At 48.9% G+C, this 15930-nt stretch overlaps 1 protein-coding gene across 7 annotated transcripts in view; it reads left to right on the forward strand.

The window, feature by feature from the left end:
• The window catches only part of RNF220 (ring finger protein 220), a 720811-nt gene that overhangs the window by 676705 nt on the left and 28176 nt on the right, over nt 1-15930 (forward strand). For all 7 annotated transcript variants that reach the window (XM_085602785.1, XM_085602783.1, XM_085602784.1 and 4 more), the window contains one exon: nt 4670-4778. In XM_085602785.1, the coding sequence (XP_085458911.1) occupies nt 4670-4778 (109 nt within the window). The remainder of the gene's footprint in view (nt 1-4669; nt 4779-15930) is intronic.

Consider the following 15930-nt stretch of genomic DNA (forward strand, 5'->3'; position numbering starts at 1 on the left):
GGGCCACTTGCAACTGCCATAAAGGGTTGTAGCACAAACCCTATTTTGCTAGTCCGTAACCTATTACATAGTGCCAAAATAGGGTTTGCAAGTCACTATTAGGAAGGGGCGTGTCAAAGGCATCCCTTCCTAAAAGCGAGTCGCCAGGCCAAGAACAATTGTTTTGCTATCGCATTTGCTGTTGCACAACAATCGCAGGACCCTTCCCCTTTGTGACTGGCAGTGAAAACGTTTTTTTTAAGAGCAGGCAGTGATCTAACTGACCACTGTCTATTCTTAAAAAAGAAAACCAAAACATTTTCTTTTTCTTTTTTAAAAAGCAGTCGCAGGTATGGTAGTTTGCTGACCCCAGCCGGCCACAATCCCTGTGAGTTCTGGCAATTCCCTATGGGTCGCAAATTGCAACCTACCTCATGGATATTGGCAAGTCATTCGTGAGCTCATTGGGAATCGCTAAATGTGTCTGAGACACATTAGTACATTCCGTTTTGCGAGTTGCAAAAAATCACAATTTGTGACCAGCAAAATTGAATGGTCATAAATCTGACCACTTGTGGATTATCAGTGTATCTCCGCATGCAGTTTGAGGCACTGCATGCACAGAGTTATCAGTGTAATGTTCCAAGGTGATGCACATTGGATTTCATCAAAATGATGAAGCTAGCACCTCATGTTTATGACTTGTGAACTGTATACTTCTAGAGCATTTGGTGACTCGATGGAGTGTCTTTATTTTGTTTGATACTTCATGCCCTGGTCCCACCCTCCACTGTGCATGCGTCTGTGATCATACCTGCTCCCAATAGGCCTGATGAGGCTTCCATCCAATACCTCTCAACCAGGCATTTTGCTAGCAGTCCATGGGAATAGTTGTTCCTACAATGCCAGTACCTCACTGTCCGGAATCGTGAGTAACTTTGTCCCCTTCTGACTCGCTTGTAACTATCCGCCCCCAAACAGCTCCCTTCTGCCAGGCATCCTCCTTTCCAGGCAGTCATGTTTTGGTGGTGTTGGCTCTGTTGTGTATTCCTGACTCGCTTGTAAATATCTGCCCTCAAACATCTCCCTTCTGCCTGGCATACACCTTTTCAGACAGTCATGTTTAGCTGTTGTTGGCTTTCCTCGTTCGCTTGTAGATGTCAGCCCACAAACAACTCTTCTGTCAGGCATCCTCCATCTCAAGCAATCATGTTTTGCTGTTGTTGGCTCAGTTGTGTATTCCTGACTCGCTGGTAAATGTCAGCCCCCAGACAACTCTCCGCTGCCAGGAATCCTCCTTTTCAGGCAATCGTGTTTTGCTGCTGTTGGCTTTACTGTGTATTCCTTGCTCGCTTGTAAATGTCAGCCCCCAAACAACTGCCTTCTGCCAGGAATCCTCCATCTCAGGCAGTCATCTTTTGCTGTTGTTGGCTCTGCTGTTTATTCCTGACGCACTTGTAAATATCAGTACTCAAACAACTCCCTTCTGCCAGGCATCCTCTTTTTCAGGCAGTCGTGTTTTGGTGGTGTTGGCTCTGCTGTGTATTCCTGGCTCGCTGGTATATGTCAGCCCCCAGGCAACTCTCTTCTGCCAGGAATCCTCCTTTTCGGTCACATCTATTTTTTATGTTGTTGGTTCATCTGGTTATTCTTGAATAGCTGGTCAATAGCAGTTACCAAAAAACTCCCTCCTACCAGGCAGTCTTGTTAGGTCTCGCCTAGCGACGCAGCGCATGCGCTCTTCGCCTTGGCGAGATCTATTGTTGTGGGTTTTGCGTCCGAAGGGGGACAGGAGATGTGCACGCGTACGGGTCATGTGTACGTGTGCACATCTCCTGTTCCGTACGGGTCATGTGTACGCGTGCACATCTCCTGTCCCTCCCTGTCTCCTGCTCGCTGTGCCTGCGCGGACAGGAGATGTGCACGCGGAGACAGCTTGTTGTTTCCAGGCTTGGCGGAAACTTGGGAGACTGTTGAGAAGGAAACGGACCAGTCTCTGTATGTTTACTGATGGAGTCTTCCAACCCATAGGACCCGGTGCAGCCGTCGGCCACTGCATTAATGCTGACTCAGTGTATCCGCTCAGGAGTCCTGAGTCAGGTGAGCAACTGCCGTGATAACAGACTTTCGTCCAGTCAGTGTAATGTAACATACATAATGAAATTGGGGAATCCTCATCAACCCAGAGGATGAGCTGCGCCTAACGTCCGACGCTGCTTTCTTTGGATGTGGACAACAAGGTTCTATTCCCGGCGTCGTTCAACATTCTGTGATTCTGGGCAAATCACTTAATCTCTCAGAGCGGGAAAGCAAAAGGAGTCTGACCTTGTGGAAAGTGGTCACGTAAATCGCCACAATGCTTTTGGGTTGAGTTTGTGCCATCTAAAACTTCAAAAAGTGAAAAAATCCAAAATATCGTTTTTCGACGGCTCCCTTACAGTTCCATTCTGGGCACTACTGTTTACAAATCAATTGTTAACATTTATTTTCCTGATGTAGATCACTAACTGGCAGCCTACATTGCCCCCTCATCTAACATGCAGCATCCTGTCAACCACATTTTTACATTTTTGTGTTTTTATTTACTCATTCTTTGGATAGCACAAACATCGGAAGTTGTATGTCGTCAAAGTCCAGATGCTTAAGGCATGTATCGTTAATGGTAGCGTAGAAAAGGGGAACCTTTCTTCTCGAGGTATGGCTTTCCCCTGTACAGAAAGGATGTGGAATTTTATTAAAGATCTACATGTCCCAGTGACGACGCGCTCAAGGAAGCATTGTCAAAGCCAATAGGCCTCGTCTATGGGTACTATTGGTTCTGCAAAGGGTTCAAGCCATGCTGAACAGCATAACGGATGCTGTGCCGCATGGCTTGTTAAAAAGAAGACAGATGTATATTTTATTGTGAAGCAGGCAGTAATGTCATTATTCTGGAAAGCAATTCATATTACAGGCAATATTAAATAATGCGTCTGTAAGTAACAGAATTATGGGCAGGAACTGAAGGAAGGGGGTTAACCTGATGTCATGTAAATAACGGTGAGAATGTTTTGCTCACTTATGTCGTGATTGTTTATACAGTGCACATCACAAAAGGATTTGTACATTGGTGCTTAAAAAGTGTAATTATTAGCAAATGAGGCAGCATTCATTGTGGTCTACTGTAAAAAGATGATAGGCTGAGTCCGCCGTTCTATGAGGCGAGCCTGTAACATGCAGGTTACATACAGATATCTTACAGCGCATTAATCACTGCTTAATTTTGCTAGTTTTAGAAGGCAGCTGAAGGAATTAACGTTCTCAAGTCGCCCAGAGCATTAAATAAGCATTTACAATGCAATAGGTCGCGCATTGACGCGAGTTTGAGCTTTTGGCATTGCAAATAACAATGCCTTTTATTTTTGTTTTCTTTTTAAAAACCTAAATAAAAGGCATTGTAATTTACAATGCCAATAGCTTAAACTCTCGTAACTGCGAGACCTATTGCATTACAAATGCTTGTTTTTTTGTGTGTGTTATTGGTTTGCTTGTTGTTTTCCAGGCACTTGGTTATCTGATGGATTGTCTAATGGTTAAGCTATCCTCAGACTGCATGTCGTTCTGCTGATTGGCTTGCATACAGGGCCTGTCCAGTAGCCTCAGAAATGAGGGTCCAGGTGTAGACAGAAGGACGTATAGTGCTGGTTTCTGGCATCCCAGAAACTAGCACTGACTTGCCCTCCTCGAAGAGCCCAGGGATCCCGCTGACAGCCTGCTTATGAAGGACTCGTGCCTTGGGGAGGCACAGGTCTAGTCTGCAGCCAGTCACAGCACCGAGCCTCAAGGTGAACAGTGCCCTGGTTTATTTAGCTCCAGAGTGAGACATTTGAATGCGTCCTTGGAAGGTTCCATCTGCGCCGTTTTACACGTCTTACGGCACCAAACATAAGTTAATCATCTCGTTGTGGAGGAGGCTGGTACTTGTCCGTACTTAAGTTCGAAGCTCGCTGCTTCATTACGTTCCTGCTTATTGATTCTCGACTATTTCCACCTTTGTCTTGGATGCAGGATGTAAACACGCGTTTCCTCTTGAGAAGCGGTTACCTGCCGCGCTAATGCGCATGTCTGGAAAAGGCATTCCTAGAGGCTGATTCAGGAAACTACATACGCAGATATTGAGGGTTATCTTTTAATTTCCCTGCCAGCTGGAGCTCTCGCAGCCCAGTTTTCCCACTGCTCTTTGCTGTGTGTCTCCAAGTTTTTTTTTTTTTTTTATTCTTTTGGTTGCTCCACCATTCCACACCACGGCCTGTGTGTCGGCTGTTAGTTTTACAGCATTCTCACAAAGCACTGATTCATGACACTTTCACCTTCACTCTTGTTTACTGGTTCAGTTTTGGACTGGCCCCTTGGGTGTCTGGCGCTGCCAGATGGGCCAGTTTGAAATGCCCAGTGTTTTGGTCCTCTGGGCCGTCACAGCACCAACACATCCCACACACTGGCACTTTAAAACTGGCCCCCAGGCAGTGCTACACTGAGCAACAGGCCAGTCCAGTCCTACTGCGGTCCACTGCCTTCACTGATCAGTCAAGCCGTTAACTACCTTATCTTCCTTGGTTTCCCGCTATCCTACTCTCTCCTTGGTGTTTTCATGTCCTGCTTTTAGTCTAGCTGCCTCTCCTGACTGTTTTTTTTCTCGTTATTTTTGTAGAATTACAGAAGACTCTGCCGTGACCACGTTTGAAGCACTCAAGGCCCGCATCCGAGAACTCGAGAGGCAGCTCTCCCGCGGGGACCGCTACAAATGCCTCATTTGCATGGTGAGTTGTGTTCTGTCCTGGCCATCAGTAAGGAAATGTGTGTGCATTGTTTGTCGGCAGGAGAGTGGGTGAGAGGCTGCTGGGCGGTGGATGCATGGACCGCCAATCTTGTACCTTGGGCCCCATTGTATGTCTGCACAGCTCGCTACTTCTGGACAAGCATATAGGTGCCCTGTGTTTTTTGTATCCTCTGTAGCTCTCCCCATTTTGGCATTGAACATAATATGGTGTATTTTTTGTGCTGATTAATTTGCTGTCTAGGTTTTGGCATTGGCTCCGTTCAAGCTTTTACATCTGCAAAGCATACATTCTGCATGAGTGGACTATAGTAATCTTTTACTGCTGGAGGTTCTAGAGACAGTGTATTTTCCCCACACTTATTCTCTTGTCTGAGGTTGGGCTCCTGGATATTCATTCTTCTGTAGAACAAAGGTAGTGTGGTGGTCTTAGGGGGGTGTCCATGGGCACGATCATCTCCGTCAACATCCATTGTGCCTCGGATGCTGCAGACAGTCTACCGGGGAGTAAGCCCCAGGGGGGTTCAAACCGGAGGACCAACAGCTCAGTCTCCTCAACCTTCCATCTGGGGACAAAAAGCTGGAGAAAAAAATGGAAGGACACAGTCATTGCAAAGTAAATTGGTGCCCTTCAGACTTCATCTACTAGGGGCCCCTTTTGGAGGCAGCAGCGTCGAGGAAAAAGGAAAGCCACCTCCCCGATCAGCCTTACTCCTTTTCGTAAGCAACAGCAGGTCTTCCACCAGCAGGCGAGCATTGGCTACACCAAGGGTGTCTGCATGAGGTAAATCACCTCAGATCTGTGGGTTCTTGTAGTCCTTCTTCACAGCTTAACCTTTCACACCAGCCTCTACCCCTGAAAACATGCCCTTGGTCTCGAACATCTTCACCCACTCAAAGAAGAGGTCAAAGCTCTTTTTAATGGCGCCCTAGAGGGGGTGCTCCATCACCACTGTGGTAAGGACATCTGCATTCTCTACTGTCTCATGCTCAAGAAGGATTGTTCCCTCAGGTCAATCCTGGACCTATTCCCAAACAGCCTCAACCTTCTCACCCAGATCCTAGTCCGAATTAAGTACCCAGACCCCAGACAGGTGTTCTGGCACCTAAGATCTTTGAGTTTGGCTGTCTTCATCTTCCACATGAGTGCATGACTATCCTGCTTGATGCCAGCGGGCCTACTACCCAGGTGTGTTATGCCACATGTGTAAAAGGTTTGTCCAATATTGCATCCCTAAGCAATTTGACTCTCAATAGCCTATGGTCCTATTCATTATTTGCTACCTTTGCATCTGCAGAAGTCTGGACTCGCCTACCCTTCTGTACGGTTACACTGGACTACTATTGCTGCTTACATGTAAAATAGAGAGCGTTCTTCTTTATTTAGGATCCCTGTCATTTATGGAGGGCCTTAAGCAGATAATACCTCCCTGGGTGCCCCCCACCCTGCATGTAATCTTAATGGTGTTCTAACCAGGCTCATAGATCCCCCCCCCTTTGTAACACGTTTACTATTCCCCTTTACAGTTCCTTTTGTGGAAGGTGGCCTTCCTCATAGTCATGACCTACCTCAGACACGTCTGTGAGCTGCACAGACACCCACCCTGCAAGAGCCCTTCATTCAAGTGCACAGGGAGAGGGTCAGTCTCCGAGCTAATACCAAGTTCCTCCTGAAGATAATCTTCCCTTACCACCTTAACCAAACTATGTGCATCTGCAAACAAGATGGCCGCTAGGTAGGAGCTCTGCCTCAGAGCTCCCATGTTGGGGATCACCAAAATCGGTAACTATCCCCAGATAACCCTGTCATCCACATCTCGCTGCAGCACTCCACAGAAGTACTGCAAGCTGCGATTCTGGACCATCAAGCTTCGAGAATTTTGGCTTACCTGCATCGGAGATCTCTGTGGGAAGGTCGCTGCATTCGCCCAGACGCCGACCATCTGGATCGCTTCCTGTGGAGACACCGCAACGCCCTGAGGTGAAACGGGTCCTCGATTTCTTTTGCCGGTGGCATCGTCCAGCGAATCTTCTGTCGGGTTCGTGGTGCCCCGGTGAGGAGTTGGCCTTGCTTGCCGCGACGTCCTCAGCTGGACTGGCTGAGCCTGCATGACGCCCGGCGAGGTACTGACCGAGTCCCCGGTTGCAGGAGTCTGCTTCTTCCCGCTGTCCGTGGCACTTTGGGGTTGTGACTTGTGCTGATTGCCAGTCAGCCCGCGATTTCAGGTGGAACCCAGCCCCTGTTCACCGAGACCCGGGCTGGTGTTGAGCCCGCCTTTGATGCCGTTTTCCTCACGGCGCCCCAGCGAGGAGCCGGCTGGTGCGCTGATCGGCTGTGGGTTTTCCTCGAAGTGCGGACGATCGTGCCCTGTGGACTACTTCAATCGGCGGTCCGCCCTGACCCGAATTGCCTAAAGGAACCGGGAGCGCACCGCAGGGCGTCTCGCCTGAGACCCTCTGACTTGGGTCCGGGCACGCCTACTTGCGAAGTATCCGTTGACTGCCCAGACCTAACAGATGGTTAGTGCCACGCTACACACTGTGAACCTTTGGTGGCTGATTTTGTATGTGCTGGCTTGGACACTTGAGAGACGCTTACATTGTGTGCACTTTTGGGATTGAGGCTGATTTGGAGGGCCATCTTGACTTTTTGTGTGCTGGCTCATCCATTTTGAAGACGCTTGCATTGCATGATAGAAGCTGTCCTCACATGCCCCTATTCATAGTAAGTGAAAGAGGACTGACCTAAGCTTTCACAACAATAGAAAGAGGACTGAACCTGAAGCTCCCCATAATAACAGAAAGAGGACTTCTGTAGCGGCCATCTTGACATGGGCATATGTTTAACTTATTCTACTGAAAGAGACCTGGTAAACCCCCACCTTGGCATGGGCATATGATTAACAGCCCGTGCATTTGCTCTTTCGCTGCTCATTTAAGATGGGGCATCTTGGCATGGTAGCACATTCCCTAAGTAAACCTTGATGGTAGGGCAGACCTGCTGATCTATTTCACCACGCAAACTGACCGCTGGGGCGGTAGTCTCATCACTTTCCTCAGCATGGCAGAGCCCTGCCTGACCTCCACGGGAGTCAACTACTACACTGTTATCTATCCTCTTAATCTCTCCAAATCCGCCTCTAAATCCCTCAAACACTCCATCCTGAAAAGGCATCCTGAGACCCTGATATCTGATCTTAGTCTCTGCGTGGACAAGGGCACTGTTATTAACGACCTCATCTTCCACTCCAGGAAAACGTCACTGGCGCAATGCCTTCTCGAGCCTCCTCAAAGTACAGGTAGCCAGGAACATCCCTCATGGAAAAAAACTCACGATCACTCCATCTGCAAACCTGCGTGCTGACCTCACCATCACCTTGTACAACAGTGGCATTATCCTGATTCAAGGGCCTCCCAAAGACCTCATCAAATTTGCGGATCTCTTCACCCTCCTTAAAAAATATGTTCACAATCCTACCCAGTCTCGCCTAATCCGCCAAGTGCACCTAGCCTCTCATTAACCACACATGCCAGTGACCACGTCACTGGGCGACCCTGCCCTGCTACCTTGTCACCAACGCATGCCAACCACTGCGCGCCCATACCACCGAACTTAGGCCTACAAGCGCTCCCCTCAGTCGGCTTCCGAAACTCCCCCTAGGGCCCACATCTCGAGCCAACCTAGCCCCACTATCACGCTACCAGCATTTTCCAAACCCTTAAACTCCTGCCTGCATAATCTTCCCGCACTCCGGGCTACTGAAACGTCTACTAGGGACCACAACACTAATATTGAAAACTCTACGAGTGCCCATGACTCTGGTCGATCTAGCCCCTCCACTAGGCTGCCAGCTCTGTCGGACAGAATCGCTCTCACCCCTTTGGCCCCCTGCCCTCAAGATCGTCCCTCTCATAGGGACACTGATCGACCTAGCCCCACCACTAGGTTTTCGGCACACCATCAGAATCGCTCGCATGCAACCGGCACCCGGCCCGCCTGAACCCACCTCTAGGCTTCCAGCACATTCTATCAGAATCGCTCGCATGCAACTGGCCCCCTACCTGCCAGAACCTACCTCTCTTAGAGATATTGATAATCTCCACCGCAGTGCCACCGAATTAACACTGAGCATTCAAAAGTCCATTCTGGACCTAAAGCACCTCCTTCACCTCACCGAACTCTCCTTCTCGAATCTCTGGCTCTCTCAGAACGCGACCCACATCCCCTACACTAAGCCCCTCATTCACCCACTACCACTATCCCTGAGATGCTTGCGCCCCCGCAAGCAGCCCTGCCACTTCTCGGAGGAGGAAATTCTTGCCCTCCTCCATACCTACAAACCCACCCCTGGGATGCTTAACCCATCAGACCTCAGTGAGGGAGGAAGAAGTGGGTGACCTCCTCATTAGCTACGATTCTGCCTCGACATCCTCCTGCCCCTCAGACCTGAAGAAAGAACACCCTATCTGCACGGTTGCAACCAGCCCTTCTCTTCCAGGGGATCCTCATCAATAGTCATAAGCACTGAATATTCCCGCCCATGTGCGGGGACCCCGGAAATAATAAAATTATATATGTAAAAAACATACATATATACAGCTCTGTATATGTATAAACATATATCATTTTTTCCAAGCAAATGCAGCTCCCATAAAAGGCTAGGCAATGTAAATATACACATCCAATAACACACATATATCTATATATATGTATAAAGGTATAACAATACACCCAAATCTCTTTTTTTTTTTTTTTTTTTTTTTTTTTAATGAGGTAAACACTCATGAGAAAGCAAAAAATAAAGAGAACAAACTGTGGAAAAACACAGATGTATAACACATTGCCAGCCTGCAGGCTGCATTGCAATACAATACCATAGAGACTAAAAAGCCCTGTACAGGTAAAAACTGGCACCGTGCCTTTAAGGCAGCCCTGACTTCCATATCCCATCATGCCTCAGGGGTGACAGTTAGGTCAGTTGTTCTTTCCGGCTCCTTCAGTCAGGACCCTGGAATTCAGCTCTCTTCTTTTTTGACTCTTTAGTCAAAAATTATAACAACTTTAAGATTTTTTTGGACTTCTTCTTACAATTTCTGTGAGGAAGTCAGTATCCTGTGTTTTTCTGACTGATTTTTCAACCATTTTGTCAGAAAAATGCCTTCTTTATTTGTTCCATGCCCATCTTGTGGAAAAAAGAAGGCTGCGTCAGACACACATGAGGTGTGTATCATCTGTCTGCCGGACTCTCACTCTCCAGCAACATGTCGTCATTGTGAAGACCTTTCCAAAAGGACTTTAAAGGAGAGGGAGAGGATTAGGCTGTATGGCCTAGCAGAACGGTCGACGTCGAAGCAGTTGGTCCCTGTTTGCTCTCCATCGACGTCGGGCTCGGCGTCGAAGACTCCAGCGGCGGGATCGTCGCTGAGAGGTGAGGAGTCAAGGGGAAGTCATGCTGCAAAGAGAAAATCGACGTCGACTTTATATTCAGCGTCGAAGAGGATGCGTTCGACGTCGACGGCGTCTAAAAGCTCGGCGTCGAGGACTCGGCGCCATAGTTCAACGTCGAAGAAGCATCTGTCGACGTCGAGAGAAGATCGATCGACGTCTGCACAGAGATATCGTTCGTCGTCGAAAGAAAGACATCGTTCGACGTCGAGGTCGGCGAGACATCATTCGACGTCGCGAGAAGAACGTAGACGATCTCCACAGTCGACGTCGAGACCAAGATCGCCGTCAAGATCAAGATCGCCGTCGAGGAAACATCGTTCGACGGCGAGGAGGCTTTCGACGTCGTCGGAGCTTTCGACGTCGAGACAGAAGTCTCCGTCAGGAGTGACGTCGAGGCAGACGCCTCCGTCAGGGCCGACGTCGAGGCAGGAGCCTCCGTCGGAGTCGACGTCGAGGCAGGAGCCTCCGTCGGAGTCGACGTCGAGGCAGAGGCCTCCGTCGGAGTCGACGTCGAGGCAGAGGCCTCCGTCGGAGTCGACGTTGAGGCAGGTGCCTCCGTCCTCACAGGTCTCCAAAGCTTTGGTGAGGTACATGAAGCCTCCGTCGAAGGTAATCTCGACGTCGAGACAGGAAGCTCGGAGCCTCGAAGATTCGAGTCAAAGATCTCCGGTGATAGGCTTATCACCGTCGAGGCAGCCCTCTGTTGAGGGTACGCAGGAGGTTTCACATATTCGCCTCACAATTCGACCAGTCTCAAGGCGAAAATCTCCTCATAGACTGATATATACAGCTCCGGAGTCACCGCGTATCATTTCTATCTCGCCTTCAGGATCAGAGGGCTCAGGTTCAAGGTCAGCATCACCAGAGCTTGTACATCAATCTCCAGTTCCTGCAAGAGAAAGTTCGCAGGAGGAGGACAATGCTGTGCCTCAAAGTCCCGTAAGGGAGATGCCTCAGGACCCTGCTATGACAGACACAATAAAGGCATCGCTAACAAGAATAAGGGGCGTGGTATTCCCAGCGACACCGATCAGACCAAGATCTCGAGAAAGAGAATCCCGAAGTCACTCTCGAGCACCAAGAAGGCGATCCAGGTCTGCCTCCCTCAGAAGAGAGTCGACCAGATCAGAGAGAAGGCGCCGTAGGACCCCTTCTACCTCCCCTTCTTCCAGATCATCCAAAAGGGATTATTCACCGACACTCTCGGAGACGCCACCCTCTCGGGTATCTCCGGTAGATGACATTTCTACATTTCAAGAAGTGTTGTGTAGAGGAGCTACAAAATTAAGTATCCCTATGCCGGTTCAGGAGACCACCACATCCATAATTTTTGAAACTCTTCATGAGCGCACAGTGACACGCCCGTTGTTGCCATTAGTCCCCGGTTTGCTACAACCGGTAATGGATATCTTTCTCACGCCAGCAACCACCAAAACGGCGCCGGCGAGAATTCTAAAAAAGTACCGTCCAGCTCCGGAGGATCCGCTATTCCTTAAAACAGATCCTCCACCGGACTCTGTCATCACCGCCGCTGCCAGGAAGACGCATGCAGTAGCTGGCTCTTCAACGGTGCCACCAGATAAGGACAGTAAAACGCAAGACTCCTGGGGGAGGAAAGTTTGCGGCTCAGCATCCTCAAGCTTGAAGGTGGCAAGTGCCTCGGCTCTTCTGGGGCGCTATGATAGGTCACTATGGGACTCTCTTCAGAGGTTCGTTGAAAAAGTTCCATCAGAGGACAGACGGGACTTTGAAGAGATTTTGCATGAGGGGAGTCTAGTCTCTAACCAGATCATAAGTGCAGCGGCGGATGGGGCAACACTGGCAGCGCATGAATATGCACATGGAGTCACAGCCAGAAGATCATCCTGGCTTAGATTGACGGCCCTGAAACCGGAAGCGCAGGCAAGAATTTTAAATCTGCCTTTCTCCGGTAGTTCTCTTTTTGGGTCCCATGCAGACGAGGAAATGGCCCGTATGAAAGCAGAGCTGGAGACCATGAAAGCAGTCGGGCTTGAAAAGAGGAAAGAGTTTCGACGCCGCAAGGGAAATGACAGGCGCAATTACCAACAGAGGGTTCAAACCCCTCATTGGCAAAAGAACCAGGACCAGCAAGGTCAAAAGAAACAGCAATACCAGTCCCGCAAGCCATCCAGGGGACGAGGTAACAACAGGCAGTCTAATGCTGGAAACAAAGCACCGGGGAAGCAATGAGAAACCGCTTCCTCCGATGCTGTCCACCGCTCCGGTGGGAGGAAGTGTTGCGCATCATCTTCCAGAGTGGCAGACAATCACAAAGGACAAGTGGGTACTCAATATACTGCGTCATGGGTACTCGCTTCGTTTCAAAAGTCACCCCCCATCGATTCCTCCTGTCAAGTCATCCCAGCATCTAAAGCAGCTCAGAGAGGAGGTAGCGACGCTACTACTCAAATCTGCAATAGAGAAAGTGCCCATAAACCAGAGAGGAAAGGGAGTTTACTCCAGATATTTTCTCATCCAAAAGAGGAGTGTGAAGGCGGAGTTCAGACCCATTTTAGACCTACGGATACTGAACAAGCACATAAGAAAGGAAAAATTTCGCATGCTGGCGCTCCACCAAATATATCCTCTTCTCCGGATGGGCGATTGGATGTGTTCACTGGACCTTCAGGATGCATATTTCCATATTCCCATCCTAAGGAATCATCGAAAATTTCTCAGGTTTGTGGTAGGCAACGCTCACTATCAGTTCAAAGTCCTCCCATTTGGCCTGAAGTCAGCTCCTCGAGTATTCACAAAATGCGTGGCAGTAGTAGCGGCTGCCCTGAGGCGCGCAGGAGTCTTCGTCTATCCCTACCTAGACGACTGGCTAATAAAGGGCTCATCGCCACAGAATGTGCGGACACAGCTGTCGCTATGCCTGAACTTATGTCGCAGGTTGGGTCTCAGAGTGAATGTCAAAAAGTCCAATTTTTCACCAACGCAGAGAATACACTACCTGGGTGCAACTATAGACTCCGTAGTAGGAAAAGTGTTTCCTTCGGAGGAAAGACAGTCATCCATTATGCTAAAAGGCAGACAGATTATGACCAGCAATCTGTCGTCGGCAAGGCAAATCTCATCTCTGCTAGGGGCCATGGCATCCTGCATCTTCCTAGTGCCCAATGCCAGGCTAAGGATGCGTCCTCTCCAGCAAGATCTCGAGGACAAATGGGATCAAAGGAACTCTCTGTGGGAAGAAAAGGTTTGCCTCTCCTCTGCAGCCAAACAGTCAATCAAGTGGTGGCTGAAGCCAAGGAATCTGCAAGTGGGGATTCTTTTCCATCAAGAGCCCCCAACTCAGACCTTAATCACCGACGCATCCCTTCAGGGATGGGGTGCGCATTTTGGGACTCTGCAAACTCAAGGACGGTGGTCCAGCAGCGAACAGTTGTACCACATCAACATGCTGGAGCTCAGGGCGGTCCACCTAGCCCTCAAAGCGTTCCTACCTGCGATAACGACGAGTACCATTCTAGTACAGACGGACAATACCACCACAATGTACTACCTGAACAAGCAGGGGGGTACTCGATCCAGAACGCTCTCGCTGGAAGCTCAGTCCCTGTGGCACTGGATCCTAGCAAGGAACATCTCATTGAAAGCGGTGCACCTACCAGGAGAACTCAACGTGCAAGCAGACTTGCTCAGTCGGCATTTTCAAGAGCCAGAGGACTGGGTAATCAACGACGAAGTGTTAGGAGACATCTTCGGGGAATGGGGGCGCCCGCAAGTGGACCTCTTCGCGGACGAGCAAAACACAAAATGCCGAGGCTTCGCCTCAAGATACCATCGACCAGGATCCCTAGGGAATGCCCTTTTGATCAATTGGTCAATGACATTTGTGTACGCTTTTCCGCCTCTCCCACTAATTCCCAAGGTGGTGACCAAGCTACAGAATTCATCTGCCAAGATGATACTCATAGCACCGGACTGGCCGAGGCAGTGGTGGTACACGGATCTCCTACACATGTCGATCCGCCCCCACAAGCGGCTGCCGTGCAGGCCGGACTTGTTATCCAAGATGCAGGGGAAGATTTACCATCCCAGCCTTCCCTCGCTGAGCTTAACAGCATGGCTCCTGAAGTCCTCCAGTATGGCCATCTGAACCTCCCTCAAGAGTGTATGTCCATACTGAAGGAAGCCAGGAGGCCTTCGACAAGACACTCCTACTTCTGTAAGTGGAAAAGATTTTATATATGGTGTGCTCAGCATCATTATGATCCCACTAAATGCCAGGAGGATGTAATTTTGCCCTATCTTCTACATTTAGCAAGGGCAGGGTTGAAATTTTCTTCCATAAAGGTTCACCTAGCAGCCATAACAGCATACAGGCGTTCGCCTTCACAGCAGTCATTTTTTAAAGTGCAGGTAGTGAAGGATTTCTTGCAAGGACTCAAGAAAGTCTATCCCCCTGTTAGACCTCCCTCTCCTTCCTGGGAGCTAAACTTGGTTCTGTCGAAGCTCATGGGTTCACCTTTTGAGCCTATTCATAAGGCTACCCTACAGCACCTCACATGGAAGACAGCATTTTTAATAGCCATCACTTCAGCACGGAGGGTCAGTGAGATACAGGCCCTCTGTTCTAAAGAACCCTACACTGTTTTTCATCTAAATAGGGTGGTGATGAGAACTCACCCTTCGTTCCTACCCAAGGTGGTATCGGAGTTTCATGTAAACCAAGCCATCTCCTTACCAACCTTTTTTCCCAACCCCTCCTCTCCGGCAGAGAGGGCGTTGCATTCTCTGGATGTCAGAAGGGTCCTAAAATTCTACCTAGATAGGACTAAGAATATCAGGAAATCTGACCAATTGTTTGTGAACTATGGGATTGTCCGTATGGGCTTTGCTGCATCCAAACGGTCCATTGCTAGGTGGATTGTTTCTAGTATTACTTTGGCCTACCAACTGGCTCAGAAACCATTGGGGGCGCGCCCTAAAGCGCATTCGACAAGAGGAAAAGCGGCTACCGCGGCTTTTCTCAATAATGTCCCACTCTCCGAGATCTGCAAGGCAGCCACTTGGAGATCTGTCCACACTTTTACCAGGCATTATTGTCTGGATTCGGACACCAGGGCAGACACTCAAGTAGGACAAGCCTCCTTGAGGAATCTGTTCCAAACATAATCATTTTCATGATTCTTTTTCTCCATGGGTGATACAACCTTAGTTTCATTTGCCTGCTGGTGGAAGGGGAGCTTGCTACTCTATTCAGTGCTTATGACTATTGATGAGGATCCCCTGGAAGAGAAGGGTAAGTTACTTACCTGTAATTCTAGTTCTCTTCCAGGGGTATCCTCATCAAAGTCATAAGCAACCCACCCACCTCCCCAGGCAAATGAGAAGAGGTGTATTATTCATTATGGAAAAGGTATATCTTTGTGTTTAGGACTACGGTCCCGCAAAGAACAACTGACCTAACTGTCACCCCTGAGGCATGATGGGATATGGAAGTCAGGGCTGCCTTAAAGGCACGGTGCCAGTTTTTACCTGTACAGGGCTTTTTAGTCTCTATGGTATTGTATTGCAATGCAGCCTGCAGGCTGGCAATGTGTTATACATCTGTGTTTTTCCACAGTTTGTTCTCTTTATTTTTTGCTTTCTCATGAGTGTTTACCTCATTAAAAAAAAAAAAAAAAAAAAAAAAAGAGATTTGGGTGTATTGTTA

The sequence above is a fragment of the Triturus cristatus genome, chromosome 4_2 (assembly GCF_964204655.1).
Source record: "Triturus cristatus chromosome 4_2, aTriCri1.1, whole genome shotgun sequence".
Taxonomy (NCBI): Eukaryota; Metazoa; Chordata; class Amphibia; order Caudata; family Salamandridae; genus Triturus; species Triturus cristatus.